This window comes from Pogona vitticeps, chromosome 2 (genome assembly GCF_051106095.1).
Source record: "Pogona vitticeps strain Pit_001003342236 chromosome 2, PviZW2.1, whole genome shotgun sequence".
Taxonomy (NCBI): Eukaryota; Metazoa; Chordata; class Lepidosauria; order Squamata; family Agamidae; genus Pogona; species Pogona vitticeps.
In genome coordinates, this window is record NC_135784.1 from 237,007,029 (window position 1) to 237,021,261 (window position 14,233).

At 37.8% G+C, this 14,233-nt stretch overlaps 1 protein-coding gene across 5 annotated transcripts in view; it reads left to right on the forward strand.

Annotated features, from left to right (window-relative positions):
• The window catches only part of VPS13A (vacuolar protein sorting 13 homolog A), a 240,710-nt gene that overhangs the window by 195,630 nt on the left and 30,847 nt on the right, over positions 1–14,233 (forward strand). For all 5 annotated transcript variants that reach the window (XR_013541528.1, XR_013541529.1, XM_020787771.3 and 2 more), the window contains exons 56-65: positions 587–733; positions 1,316–1,397; positions 2,040–2,109; positions 3,268–3,376; positions 5,589–5,702; positions 7,593–7,738; positions 7,974–8,055; positions 9,722–9,835; positions 13,744–13,819; positions 13,925–14,088. Coding sequence is in view for 3 of the 5 variants with exons in the window: in XM_020787771.3 (XP_020643430.3) it covers positions 587–733; positions 1,316–1,397; positions 2,040–2,109; positions 3,268–3,376; positions 5,589–5,702; positions 7,593–7,738; positions 7,974–8,055; positions 9,722–9,835; positions 13,744–13,819; positions 13,925–14,088 (1,104 nt within the window). In the remaining 2 variants the exon portion in view is untranslated. The remainder of the gene's footprint in view (positions 1–586; positions 734–1,315; positions 1,398–2,039; positions 2,110–3,267; positions 3,377–5,588; positions 5,703–7,592; positions 7,739–7,973; positions 8,056–9,721; positions 9,836–13,743; positions 13,820–13,924; positions 14,089–14,233) is intronic.

The window sequence follows — 14,233 nt, forward strand, 5'->3', positions numbered from 1 at the left end:
AACACTGCGAGTGGCCATTTTGGAACCACCGATCAGCTGTTAGAAAATGGGCCGTTTGCGATGATTGCTTCCGCGCGATCATCGCAGACGCCCCATTTTCGCGCAGCTGATCGGCGGGGCTGGGATGATGGGGGGAAGCGCTTCCCCCTGATCATCCCGAAGCCTGCATTTTTACCCAGCTGATCGGCGGGGCTTCGGGATGATGGGGGGAAGCGCTCCCCCCCATCATCCCGAAGCCCGCATTTTCACCCAGCTGATCAGCGGGGCTTCGGGATGATGGGGCGGAAGCGCTTCCCCGCGATCATCCCGAAGCCCTGCCGATCAGCTGCGCAAAAGTGGGGCATAGGGAACATCGCAATGCGATCGCAAAAGCGATCGCAAAATCTTCATCGCTATGCGGATTCGTCATCAGACGGGGCGCCCGTTAAGTGAGGCACCACTGTAAAAGGTTGGCTGTATTCTTAAACATTTCCTTTAGAAAATGGCAGAACATAGAGATGCTTAAATTAAGTAAGCTGTATTTTCCTCTAATGTTGTGTAGATTTATAGTATATGAGATTTAGATTTGAATGTTTTTAAATGACAGGTTTGCTTGACTCCTACTGGTAATAACATGAAAATACTTCAGCCGACTGAAATCCCTGTGAGGAGAAGCTTTTTGCCAGCTTTGAAAGTACAATATAGTACCTCAGAACATCAGTCATCCTTTCGAGTCCAGATTTATAGAATACAGGTATGTTTTAGGATTATCAACAGTTATTAATAAAACAATCTTTAGGATATTGACCTCAAGATAAAATAATAAAGTAGGTCAGGATAGATTTTTTTGAAAATGAATCTTGTTTAATCCATGCAGCTAAATTCTCAGGCTTTTCGTGTAATATCTACAGTAATTGAATTTCCTGGACATACTCCTAAAATTAAAGACATTTTAAATGGGAATTTTTAAATAGCAAAGAACCTGCACTGATATGGAAGTTTGTGAAATGTATTTTGTGTTGTATGTATAAAATATAGAACCAGTAAACAATAAAGAACCAATATATTCATGAACATCAAAATGATGTTTAATGTATCTTCAAATAATGTATTTCAGTTCAAACTTCAAAATACGAATGTTGTTTAATGGAGAATCCAAAAGAAAGTTAGCCATTGTTTTTCATAGATAAAAGATTTTTATTTGTGCTTCCCCCCCTTCAATTCAAAATCCTTATGATTTGCAAGCTAGGAGGTTTGTTGAAACTTTTAGGTAAAAACAAACATTTGCAAATGGACATCTAACATGCATCATATTGTCCTTCATTGCCCTTGTCAGATACAAAACCAGATTCCTGGAGCCATATTTCCCTTTGTGTTCTATCCTATTAAACCTCCCAAGTCCATCTCCTTGGATTCAGGTTTGTCAATACAGTTTAATGCATTGTTGTTATATTTCTGCATCTATAATAGTTAAGGATAAAACAATCTATTAACAGGTTAAAACATTTTTAAATAAATTACAAAATAAAGTAGATTTTACTGGAAAGTGTATATATTTCTTCCTAAATTGCTTGAAGTTGGTCCCTTCGTAGTACTGTAGAAAGATTCATGAACTTTCCCTTGCATTTGTTCGGTATAGATCATTTTTATTGCCAAACTTGTATTTGTTTGCAGTTATCTTGTCCATTGGACTTAGTAAGGGACTCAGTATCCCAAGCCCATTTATCTTAGAAACACCTAAACAACCAGACACTCATTGCATCTGAAATCTGACAATATCTAAAATTTCACTGAACTGATCATTTAGTTTGCATCTACTAGATTTAATATAGAACATACTTTTGAGTGTACATTTCATATTTTAATTATAGTTTCATTTCCTCTCATTTATGCTTCCATATATACTTAACACCTTTGATCATGGTTGTCTAACACTTTCATTATATCCTTTGCAAATGATTTTATTTTTATATATTAGTCTACATGTCAGAACAAATTAAATTCTTCGTGAATGTGTCTCAAATCTGTGCTGACATACTTTTTATTTGAAATGTTCATAGAACCCAAACCATTTACTGATGTCAGTATTGTCATGAGAACTGCAGGACATTCTCAGATTTCACGTATAAAGTAAGTATATTTTCTTTATCCAGTATTAAATCAAGACTCCAAGAATTTTTACTTCACTTGTATTCACTAGGAGTGACTTCAGAATGTAGGACTGATCTATGTATCTCTAGGTCTGAACTTCACTATTGCTTATATGGATGTAAACCCTGTTGAAAACCATTCTGACATTTTTTCTGATTTAAATATGGTTTGGAGGGGCTGCAATTAATAACAGGTTATATGGTGATTTCCAATATTAATTTTATTAACCCTAAACACAGATGCATAGAAATGTCACTTTGTGCATAAGAGGGTTTTTTTTACCTCCAATTGTCAATTGCACAAAATTTTTATTTGCAAAAGGTGATTGATCCAGAGAGTTATTCTCTGCAGTTTGAAATGAAATGTTCCTGAAAATGGAGTAATTGAAAGATGAAAACTAAATATTGCCACTCCACTTTCTTTACTATGGGAAGGCAGATATTAGGATACAGAGCTATTGCTTCCTCTGTAGTACTCTAGACATTTTAGATGCAAAGAACAGCATCTTCATAGTAATAGATGTCCTGTGTAGTAGTAGACTTCCTGTGCTAGATGATTAAGTTGCAGACACACATTGTTAAAGAGGGGTCCAGGGGCTTCACTGCCCTCTTCTTCCACACATCCTGGACACTTAGATGTCACTTTCATTTTCTAAAATATTCTTTGGGGAGCCAGAAACTCTACAGAGCACCAGATGAAGGGCGCCTTCTAGGGGCACATATCTCCAGCTTTTTCTTTTTGCTCCAGCAATGACAGAGGGAGGCTTCAAGGGCCAGTACAAAGGGCCTTGATTGACATCAGGGAACTCTCAAGCTGAACAATTCCAATCCCTACTCTACATTCACTGCTGCTTCTGTCTCAAGACTCCTTAATTCTTTAACTTATCTATACTGATACCATGTTTTAATAAGACAACAAATGTTTTCTTTAATTTGTTAAATATAATTCTCAGAATTCCTATGAGTGTGATGCTGACAGTGTCTCAGACATAGTCACACAGACTTCTGGGTAAACATACATTTAATTGTGTTGTGAGAAAATTATTGATGTGAAATTGATGTAAATTTTGAAGATATGTCTTGAAACAGACTGTCTTTAGAAACACTTGTATTTAGACAGTTTTTAAATCATTTGCAGGTATTTCAAAGTTCTAATTCAAGAGATGGATCTCCGATTAGATCTAGGTTTCCTCTATGCTTTGGCTGATTTCTTTACATTTCAAGATGAAGTGCCAAAAGACCAAGAGGTATAAACTGCTATTATGTCAAGAATACTTTCAGCAATGAACTATGATGCATGCCAGTTTCCAGACACTGAATTGAATTTTATGTAGCACATGTTAAATAATGGCATAATGATTCCAGAATATATACTGTATAAACAAGATCTGCAAAAATATTAATGCTATAAATAGGACATGATGTTTGCATAGGTTTACATCAAGTCTGAGTCATTTTACATGTTATAGTAGGCATCCTTCAGTCTCGAAAGACTATGGTAGCGTGCTCTGTATGGAGGACTTGGAACAGCGTCTAGTGTGGCTGAGGAGGCCAATTCGAGAGTTACAATCTCTTCCACACTGAAGACAAATCCAATCTGTCCCCTGTCCAGCTCCCTGGTTTTGCTTCCTTTGTGACTTCCTCTTTGCCTCAGCCTGCTGGACAAGGGTCTCTTCAAATTGGGAGAGGCCGTGATGTACTGCCTGCCTCCAGGCTGAACGATCAAATGTCAGAGTTTCCCATCTGTTGAGGTCTATTCCTAAGGCCTTCAGATCCCGCTTGCAGATATCCTTGTATCGCAGCTGTGGTCTCCCTCTGGGGCGATTTCCCTGCACTAATTCTCCATATAGGAGATCCTTTGGAATCCGACCATCAGCCATTCTCACAACGTGCCCAAGCCAGCGTAGACATATATCCAGCACTATAGGCATCATGTTATGTAACTACATTAGGTTAACAGAACAACATTTCATTACATTAAATGTCGTAATGGCTGAAACCCAATACTAAGTTGCAACCAGAGTACGCCATGTATGAGGGGCTTTTTTGCTGACAGCTGTGCCATCAGAACTCATTATTTGTTCTTTTCCATCTATAACATTTTTGGACCAAAGATCAATACTAGTAAGACAGAGGTCATATATCAGCCATGCTCAGGTGTACCTAGTGAAGAACCAGTTATATACCACTGGAACTTATCCACTGAGTACCCCTTACTGCAGTGGATAAGTTCATGCCAGCACTGTCTCCCGCTACATTCTCATGAATCTTTAAAGCCAGCATTGCCTTCAGAAAATTTAAATACTCTGTGGAACTGATATGCAATCAATCTTACTTTTAAACTGAAGATGTACAAAGCTGTTGTACTATACTCTCTGATTTATGGAGTTGGTACTATCTATCAATGCTGTGCAAGAAAGCTCAGTCATTTTCTTCTTACCTGCCTTAGAAGATATTTGACATCAAATGGCAAGATAAAGTTCATGATACTGAAATCTTAGAGCAAATACAAATGAGAAGAATTTTCATAGTCTTGAAACAGCAACTACTTCAGTGGACGGACTATGTCTTCAAGATGCTGGATAACCATATTTCAAACTGTATTTTCTATGGAGAGCTTGTTGCAGCTGCTTCATTGTACGCTGGACAAAAGAAATGACTCAAGGATATCTGATGAAATACTGTGAAAAAAGAGCCAAAAGAATTTGAAATAAAAAGAATCAAAGATGCACAAAGGAACAGAGAAGTGAGAAAGCAATTATGTAACACACCAACCACCCAGCTAATCTGTCCCCACTCTTTCTGTATCTTCCAGACTCATAGTGAACTAGTTAGTGGTGTGTCCATCAACATGCTACTGCTCAATCTTAACCTCTAACTTATTTTCTTCCCACACCATGGTGAATCCAATGGTTTTCTTTGAAAATAAGGGATGGACTATATATGTAAAATCCATTGATTCAATAGGCCTACTTTAGTTGCAACTTAGTACAGGCTTTCAGCTAGTATAATGTCTGAAATCCTGTTACTTAACATAGTAAGTTGTACTAGAGTAGGCCCATTTGAGGCACTTGAACTTATGGAGGAGTTGAAATCAAATCCACAATGATTTAGTGGGTCTGCTGTAGTGTAACTTGCTAGGCAAAGCAACAGGATTTCAGTAAATACATAATAGCTGAAATAATTAGCCCACAGCGCCACCACGTCCCTATAATAGCTGAAATCCTGTTCTGCAACTTGAAGTGTAAAGCTGATAATATTGTAACCTTTGTACAGCAGGATTTCCAGCAATGGGATTTCAGAATATTGTATTTCAGCCAATACAATAGCCTCCTTGTGAGAAATTCTAGTAATTTAATAAAGATACCATCCATCCTTGTCTATGGATTTATGTAATGTGTGGGAAACTAAACTGTTGATCTGAGGTTTGTTTGTTTGTTTGATGCTATGTATTTACAGCTAGAACTTTTCAGAAAGGATGTAGAAGCTGTACAGGAGGAACTGAAGGATGTATCATCAACAGATACTTCGGCCATCAGCTTATATGAGTATTTTCATATTTCTCCAATCAAGGTACGTGTACATGTACAGGCTACCATGTCCTCCTTGTTGAGACATAAAAGCCAGAGTCAAAGCTGTTTTTGTGAATCAGGTTTAATCGCCACACCAACAAGATAATTACAAACTAGTCCAACTGGACAAATCTTTTTTCAGACTGCTTCTGCCATTCTTGGGCTGTCCTTTAGTACAACGATGGGTCACATCTCATTCTCTTCTTCTTCTCTCTCCTCCCCCTACGTGACCTACTTCCACCAGTCCTACCCCTTACTACTTTCTCTATTCCTTCTTACAACCTCAGGATCTCCATCCTGCCTTCTAGATTTTTGGACAATCATTTTTCTCCCTGGATTTCACACTTTTCAAAAGGTTCCCACCCTCTGGACCTTCTGGATAAGTCTCTCCTGCCTTCTCCTTTTCTACCTCCATTGGTGATTCTGGCAAAGCTGGTAGCTTTGCAGGGTACAGTGGATAAGGTGGCCTAGGAAAAATCAGCAAGGACATGACTGAGGTAGAAGGCATGGGGATGGCCCAACTCTAGGACCTTTTCACAGCATTCTACAGATAAAATGTTTGCAGTGAATGCAGCCATGAAGCAAGAACCAGGATGAAGAAATGTTTATGCCTTCGTTCCCAGTTCCCATAAGCAGCAGATTTTTGTAGTGGTTTTACAGCTTGGGTGAATTACAGTATCTATGGGAAGAAAGATGTATGGTAAATCTAATCTGTACAGGGTCCCTTAAGTCACAACCTTTTGTTTTATTTGTATGTGGAAGTTACTCTAAGTATAGCAGAGACCGACAAATGAAAACCTTTCCTCAGACGTATTTATCACAGCTGTGGGGCATACATGGACTGTAACAGGTTAGATTTCAGGAAGGATCAGAGTTTGTACCATGTTCAGTGCTAAGCACCTTGCCATAGGAAGACATTTTTCTCAATGTGTGGCTGGAGAGGCAGATTGTCTCACATTGGATCAAGCTAAATAGGGTTGGTTGCAAGTATATTCTGGAATTTAATTCAGTTTTTCTATTCATACATTCTCTGGGAAAACAGCATTGTTGATAGTCCTCTAATATGTGCTATTCCCAATTTCCCCCTCACCTTGTTCTTCCCACCAATTAGACAAGGCCAAAGAGGTGTGGTGTTGAAGCACTTCAGGAAACAAGTGTCCTTGACTCTCTTATGAAAAAGATGCCCTGCAGCATATGCCCTGTACCTCTAATCTCACTTTTGGTGATTTAGAAAAAATCTGCTCTATTTCTGAAACTCCAGTGAAAATGTGGCAAACATCAGTGGATTGGGAAATATGTTCTGTGAATCAGTGAGTGACTTGTGAGCCAAAGTTTATAGTAATGATTAGGGACGGGACCTTCAGTTAACTTGAGTGGGAAGGGGAAAACATAAAAGAGGCCCTCTCTTTTAGCCATTGACACTTGATACTTTTGTCTTCCCAAAAGAGAAGGTCCTGAAAAGACCAGGTTTCCTCTATCAGGTTACTTCCATTTGATCCATGTGTATAAAAGCCTATCCCTATCTTGTTTCCCCAGCTGTTTCAGGATATTAAGATACCTTAAAATATTTCTGTATTAGTTAACATTCTGTGTTTTTAATGTCAGGCAAAAGCAAAACAAAAATAAAAAAGAAGACAAAAAAGTTGTGGCACTTTAAAAACTAACATCTTAATGTGAGCACAGACTAATGTGGCTACCCCTTTAAAACTACAGCTAAGGAAGGCACTGTGTTTTTCAGGTTAGTTTAGATTTTAGATAAATTTTATGATTTAAAAATAAGTGATGTTGGTCAGGAAAGGTAAGTTACCAAAACAACAACAACAAAACTTTTAAACACAAGCATTTAAGACACTGAATGTTCTCCAGCTTTTCCATTTTTTTTGTTTTTCAGTTACATTTAAGTTTTTCACTCAGCGCTGGTGGAGAAGATAGTAACAAGGAAGAGAGACGCAAAGAATTGATTCCAGTTCAGTCCTTGAATCTTTTATTAAAGAGCATTGGGGCGACACTTACAGATGTGCAAGATGTTGTTCTTAAGTATGTGACATATATGAATGAATGAATTTATTTATTACAGTCAGGTGACCAGCTCATAAAACATATTTATGGGTAAAATATACAAAATGCAGTTTAAAATTAAACAACCAATTCATAAAACATATTATGTGTTTAAAACATGCAAAATGCAACTGTGTAACATATATTGACTCAAGTTTAATGTAATGGCATATAGTTGATTTTTTAATGCTTTAACTTATGTAATTTATTATAGATTGGCGTTCTTTGAGCTCAACTATCACTTCTGTACTAGGCAACAGCTGCAATGGGCAGTTATTATGCATTACTCAAAGCAGGTTAGTATAAATAAGTATGAATTAATTGTTCAGTATCTGATAAACAAGTTGCTATTCTTGCACAGTTAATTATATAACTAAAAATATTGCAATAGATGATGAAATCTGTATTGCAGAGATTATAGTGTCCTTTTAAAATATGCAACCATACTTCCATATTACATTCACATTTTTGTCTTTTTAGCTTAGATATGTTTCTGAGAATTTTATGACCAAAATATTTCTTTAAAAGTGACTGCTTCTATTGAAGGAGGTAGAACATTCTCTGTAGGAAGAGTTTATCCAACAATTTAATGTAGATTATGCTATACTATTTTTAACAAAAAGAATGAACATAAAAAGAGTCACTGTGTTTCAGATCACATAAAGTCCAGCTTTCTATTTTTCATATACCATCTGTGGGGAACTCAAGAGCAGGAACCATAGTCCTTTGCTTTTGGTTCACAGCAGCTGGTTTTAAGAGACGATTTGTTGTAGTGACTGGTAGCTCTCCTGATAGCTTTATCCTTCATGAATTTCATTAAACCCTTTTAAAAAATTGTCCAGACTTGTAGTTGTCACTGTGTCTTGAAGTGTTCAGTTTGAAGTGCTTCATTTCATGTGTCCTAAGGCTCCGATCATTCAGCTTTCATAAATGAACCCAGGTCATAGTAAAGGGAGGGGAAAAAAGATTTTCCCTATACTCTTACCACGTCTGTCACGTCTCCCTTTTTTATTAACCTCTTTTCTAAGATAAATAGTTCTAATCTTTCCTCACAGGGGAGTTGGTCCAGAAGACAAATAGTTAGGGAAAATAATAACAATTATTTTTATGTGGAAGGGAGTGTAATTCAACAGTTTTTCAAGATCAGTAACTAGTGATTGTGTGACTTTAAAAAAATAATTATGTCTCTTCAGAGGACGTTTTTCTGTGTTGCTTTCCTACCTACTTCTTTCTCTGGAATCTAAAGGAAATAGTATCTAACAGACATTTTATTATTATTCATCCTTCTTGGATGGTTCTTACTCAGACTGGTTTTGATCTTTTTAAATCCCACATAGACCACCAGGTGGTGGTAGATGACAGCATCTGTTTTCTCACTAGCTCCCTACTCCTGTAAAATTAAGTTAGTTGGGGTCTGGCACCATATTGCATGTTAAGTTTATGTGTTTAGAGATGTAAAATTTCCAAAATGTTCTATTTGAAATAAATAGGGAAAAACTTTTTTCTGCAAGAAATTGAGATTTTTGGAAATTTTACATCTCTAGCTAGATCATGACTTCAGACTGTGAGGCTCAATACTGAAAGTATTTTTTAAAATGTATTTTTTCAGAAAAAAATGAAATTTTCAGAAATTTTACATCTCTAGGTCACTGTAGCTTTTGAGTTGCAAAATTCACTCTCTCCATGATGAAACAAACACAAAGATCATCACACTTTTTTCATATCCTTGCCTAGAAGACCTCTTCCATACGAGCAGAGGAACCACCAAACCACCACCACCTTGTTTTCTGTCAATAGCCTCTGCATGATCCAAGTGATTTCAGCAAATAGGGGCCATTGCAGAGGGTCATGCCTGGATTGAACCCAGTGCAATTAAACATCAGCTTTGTGGACAGATTCATGTAACTTGTATGTTGTTTTTTTTAAAGTGTCATGCTAAAGTTAAACTCATTTTCATTTTAGGCTATTAGGCAAATGTATGTTCTTATTCTTGGCCTGGATGTTTTGGGTAATCCATTTGGATTTATAAGAGATTTGTCTGAAGGAGTTGAAGCATTCTTCTATGAACCTTACCAGGTGAGTGCAGCGTCTAGTTTTCAGAACTTCTTGTGCCTGCATGTGAATAATGTCTAGAAAATGCAACATAAACTTACAGGATCATAAAATAATGAAGTTGGAAGGGCAACCTCCCAAGATAATTGGTGCCATTGTCATACTGTTCTAACAGTTAAGAGGTTTTTCCTGATATTCAGCCAAAATCTGGTTTCCTGCAACTTGAGTCCATTTTCGCATATCCTGCACTCTGGGATGATGATGAACAGGACCTGCTCCTCCTCTGTATGAGTCTTTCAAGTATTTGAAAGTGCTGTCATATCTCCAGTGCTGTCATATCTAAGTTTCCTTTTCTCAAGGCTAAGCATGCCCTGTTCTTACTGTCTTGCTTCATAGGCTTGGTTTCAAATCTGCTGATCATTCTTGTTGCCCTCCTCTGAATTTGTTCCAGTTTGTCAGCATCCTTCTTAAAGTGTAGTGTCCAGAACTGGACACAGTACTCAAAATGAGATCTAACCAGTTCTGAATAGGTGGGAACTAGTACTTCATAACAGACGTGGTGGCACTGTGGGCTAAACTGCAGAAGCCTGTGCTGCAGGGTCAGAAGACCAACAGTCGTAAGATCAAATCCACGCGACGGAGTGAGCACCTGTCGCTTGTCCCAGCTCCTGCCAACCTAGCGGTTCGAAAGCATGCAAATGCAAGTAGATAAATAGGGACCACCTTGGTGGGAAGGTAACAGCGTTCCGTGTCTAAATCGCACTAGCCATGTGACCATGGAAGATTGTCTTCGGACAAAACGCTGGCTCTATGGCTTGGAAACGGGGATGAGCACTGCCCCCCTAGAGTCGAACACGACTGGACAAAAATTGTCAAGGGGAACCTTTACCTTTACCTAGTACTTCATGTAATCTGGAGACTATACTTCTGCTAATGCAGCCTAAAGTAGCTTTTGCCTCTTTTTTTGCAGCCACATCACCCTGTTGGCTCATATTCAACTTGTGATCTACAACAATTCCACGATCCTTCTAACTTAATAGTATTAATGAGATGCTTATCCCCCTTCTTGTCAGTGTGCATTTGGATTTTCTCTCTTAGGTTTAGAACTTGGCACTTATCCCTGTAAAATATAATTCTGTTGTTTTCAGTCCTGTGCTCAAGCCTAACAAGATCTTTTGAATTTTATTCCTGTCTTCTAGATATTCCACCCAATTCTGTGTCATCCACAAGTCTAATAAGTGTTCCTTGCACTCCCTTATCCAAGTGATTAATAAATGTGTTGATAAGCACTGGGCCCAAGACTGAGCCTTGTGGTATCCCACTTGTTCCATCCTCCCAGTTTGAAAAGGAGCAATTGTTAAAGGCTTTTCTGAGGTCAAAATATATTACATTTACAGCATTCCCACTGTACACCAGGGAGGCTATCCAATGAAAAAAAAGTGTTAAGATTAGTTTGGTGGGGTTTATTCTTGACAAATCCATGTTGGCTTCTAGTTGCTACTGCATTGATTTCAATGTATTTGCAGAGTTACTGCTTTATAATCCATTCCAGAATTTTGCCTGGGATTGATATCAGACTGACTGGTCTTTAGTTCCCAGATTCCTCCTTTTTACCCCTTTTGAAGATAAGAACTCTGTTAGCCTTCCTTCAGTCTTCTGACATTGCAGCCATCCTCTATGTTTTCAAGAAAGTAATAGACAGTGGTTTTGAGAGTTCTCCAGTCAGTTCCTTAAATACTCTTGGATGCATTTCATCTGGCCCTGGAGATTTGAACTCCTTCAGCAAGGTCAGTTGTTCCTAACTTTGGACTAAAATTTCACTACTACCTGTGCTGGCCGGGAGCTGTAATTCAAGAACATCTGAGGACTCAAGGTTGGGAACCACTGTAATACAATATTCCCTGGCCATCTGTTTATCAGTCTCAAGCTACTGCCCCCTCCTTTTGTACTTCACATTTGCCTTAAAAGTGGTAGACCATCTTTAGGTAAAAGACTGAGCTAAAATAGGAATTGAGCAGTTCTGCCTTTTCTTTGTCATCTGTTACCATTTTCCCCCACTGAGTAGCTGAGCCATTGCTTCTTTACTCTATCGTTTGCTAGTCTTTACTCTTCCTTTGTGTGACCTGGACTTCTACTCTCTATATGTGTCCTTCTTTGTTTTCATGTCCTCTCTGATCTTTTTGTGTCTTCCACCTTTTTTTCTTGTTTGAATTTTTTCTTTAGAATGTCCTTTTTAAGAAACTCCCATCCATCTTGGAATCTCTTTCTTGTCAGGATCACCTGCCATGAGACCTTAGTTAATCATTCCACTGAGTTTATTAAAGTTGTCTTTCCTAAAATGCAGAGTACATGTGTGGCTGCTTTTGTTTCCTTTGAAGTCAAGAACTCAAGTAGGAAATCGTCCATTTCCCTCAGAAGTGTTACTGCTACTTCATCCCCCATCCTTATAGGTTAGAATCAAGTCATGGATAGTTAATCCTCCAGTTTCTTCCTCTACTTTTTGTAAGAGAAAATTATCAGCAACACAAGTCAGGAGTTTCTTGAAAGGGCCATATCTGTTAGAATTTACCTCCCAGCAGATACCATGATAATTAAAATCTCCCATTACTATTATATTGTGTCTCTTCAAAATGTTTGCAATCTGTTTTTCAAAGGTTTCATTCATATCTCCTTGATTGGGCAGTCAGCAGAAAATTTCAACCACCACATTCCATTTGTTTTTCATTTCAATTATATTAATCCAGATGCTCTTGATGGAACAACAAAGCTCATTCTCCTGTATTTCTGTGCAGGAATATGCAATTTTTTAACATTTCTTCCAGCTCCACCTCCCTTTCTATTATTTCTTTTCTTTTTGAACAATTTATAACTTCATTTGCTGTATTCCAGATATGGGAGTTCTCCCACCAAGTTTTATTTATCTTATCAAGTCCTGAACTAAGATTTCTAGTTCTTCCTGTTTGTTTTCCATACTCCTGGCATTCGTATATTGACACCGGAGATTGTCTGATTTCACCTGATATGCTGTTGAAAGCATTAAAATATACTGGATTTTTCTAGTTCTGCTCTTATTTTAGAGGAGAATATGTGATAGATTTTTCTTCAGAATTTCACTAAGGTTCAGTCAGGTTTGTTTAGCCGTATAAGACTTTAGATCCACTCATGGACAGATGTATCTAAGTTTTGCATCTCCAGTTTTTTAGAAGCAAACCATATCACAGTTAACCTGAGGAGTGTACACGTATCATGATTTTTTTTTGGACAAATTAGTCCTAGGGTTCCTGTCTGCCCTTTCTAAGGCAGCAGTGAGAGCTCTTCAAGCTTTTAATTCTACAGCGTACTTTAGGGAAAGTAGCAACACACCCTAAGAACTGATTTACTACTCCAGCGGTTGAAGGCAACAGTTCATTTTGCTCATGAGCAGAAGGACATTCCATCGTAACCTTTCCAATTCTATCTTTGGCTTCTGAGATGGGTTTTCCTTCCTTGTCTGGAAAAAAATATAAGTAAGGAAAAAAACTTTCTATAATCTTACTATCTTCTTATTTATTTATTTATTTATTTATTTATTTATTTATTTATTTATTTATTTATTTATTTATTTATTTATTTATTTAAATTATCCTGCCTTTTTAAAAAGAACCCAAGTCCAAGGTTTTTAATCATCATCATCATCTTAGAACTGCAGAGCTGGAAGGGGTCATCAAGTCCCTCATCTGTCCAGAAGGCACAGTGAGGAATCAAATACTTTCTGGCTCTGCAGCCAGAGGCCTAAACAACTGAGCTGGTTCCCCTTATTTGCCACAGTTCAAGCCTAGAGTACTTTCCCCCTTCCACAAGGACACAGTCTCATTTCCTAGAAGAGCATTTCCCATTTATATTGATATGAATCAGAAATTCCCCCTCATAATTACCTTTTGTCTTCTGTCCAGGGAGCTATCCAAGGCCCAGAAGAATTTGTTGAAGGAATGGCACTGGGACTTAAAGCCCTAGTTGGTGGGGCTGTTGGTAAGGAGAGGTTTCATTTAAACATAGGCAAAATTTTCACATAATCTTGATATTTTAGTGTTAGAATGATTGAATATTTTCTATGGAAATCTCTTACAATAATAGGTGGATTAGCTGGAGCTGCATCAAGAATAACTGGTGCTATGGCTAAAGGAGTGGCAGCAATAACAATGGATGAAGATTACCAGCAGAAGCGACGGGAGGCCATGAATAGGCAACCTGCTGGTCTCAAAGAGGGTATCACTCGTGGAGGAAAAGGCTTAGTATCTGTAAGAAATGCTGCCTTAAATATTCTAAGTAGTGGAACCAAGAGTACAATATCTGACCGAGCTGACTGTAACAGCTTTTTACTTGCTTATTTTGTTTTCCTTCATTTACACTGCTATACATGCCAACACTTTAAATGTTGATCAG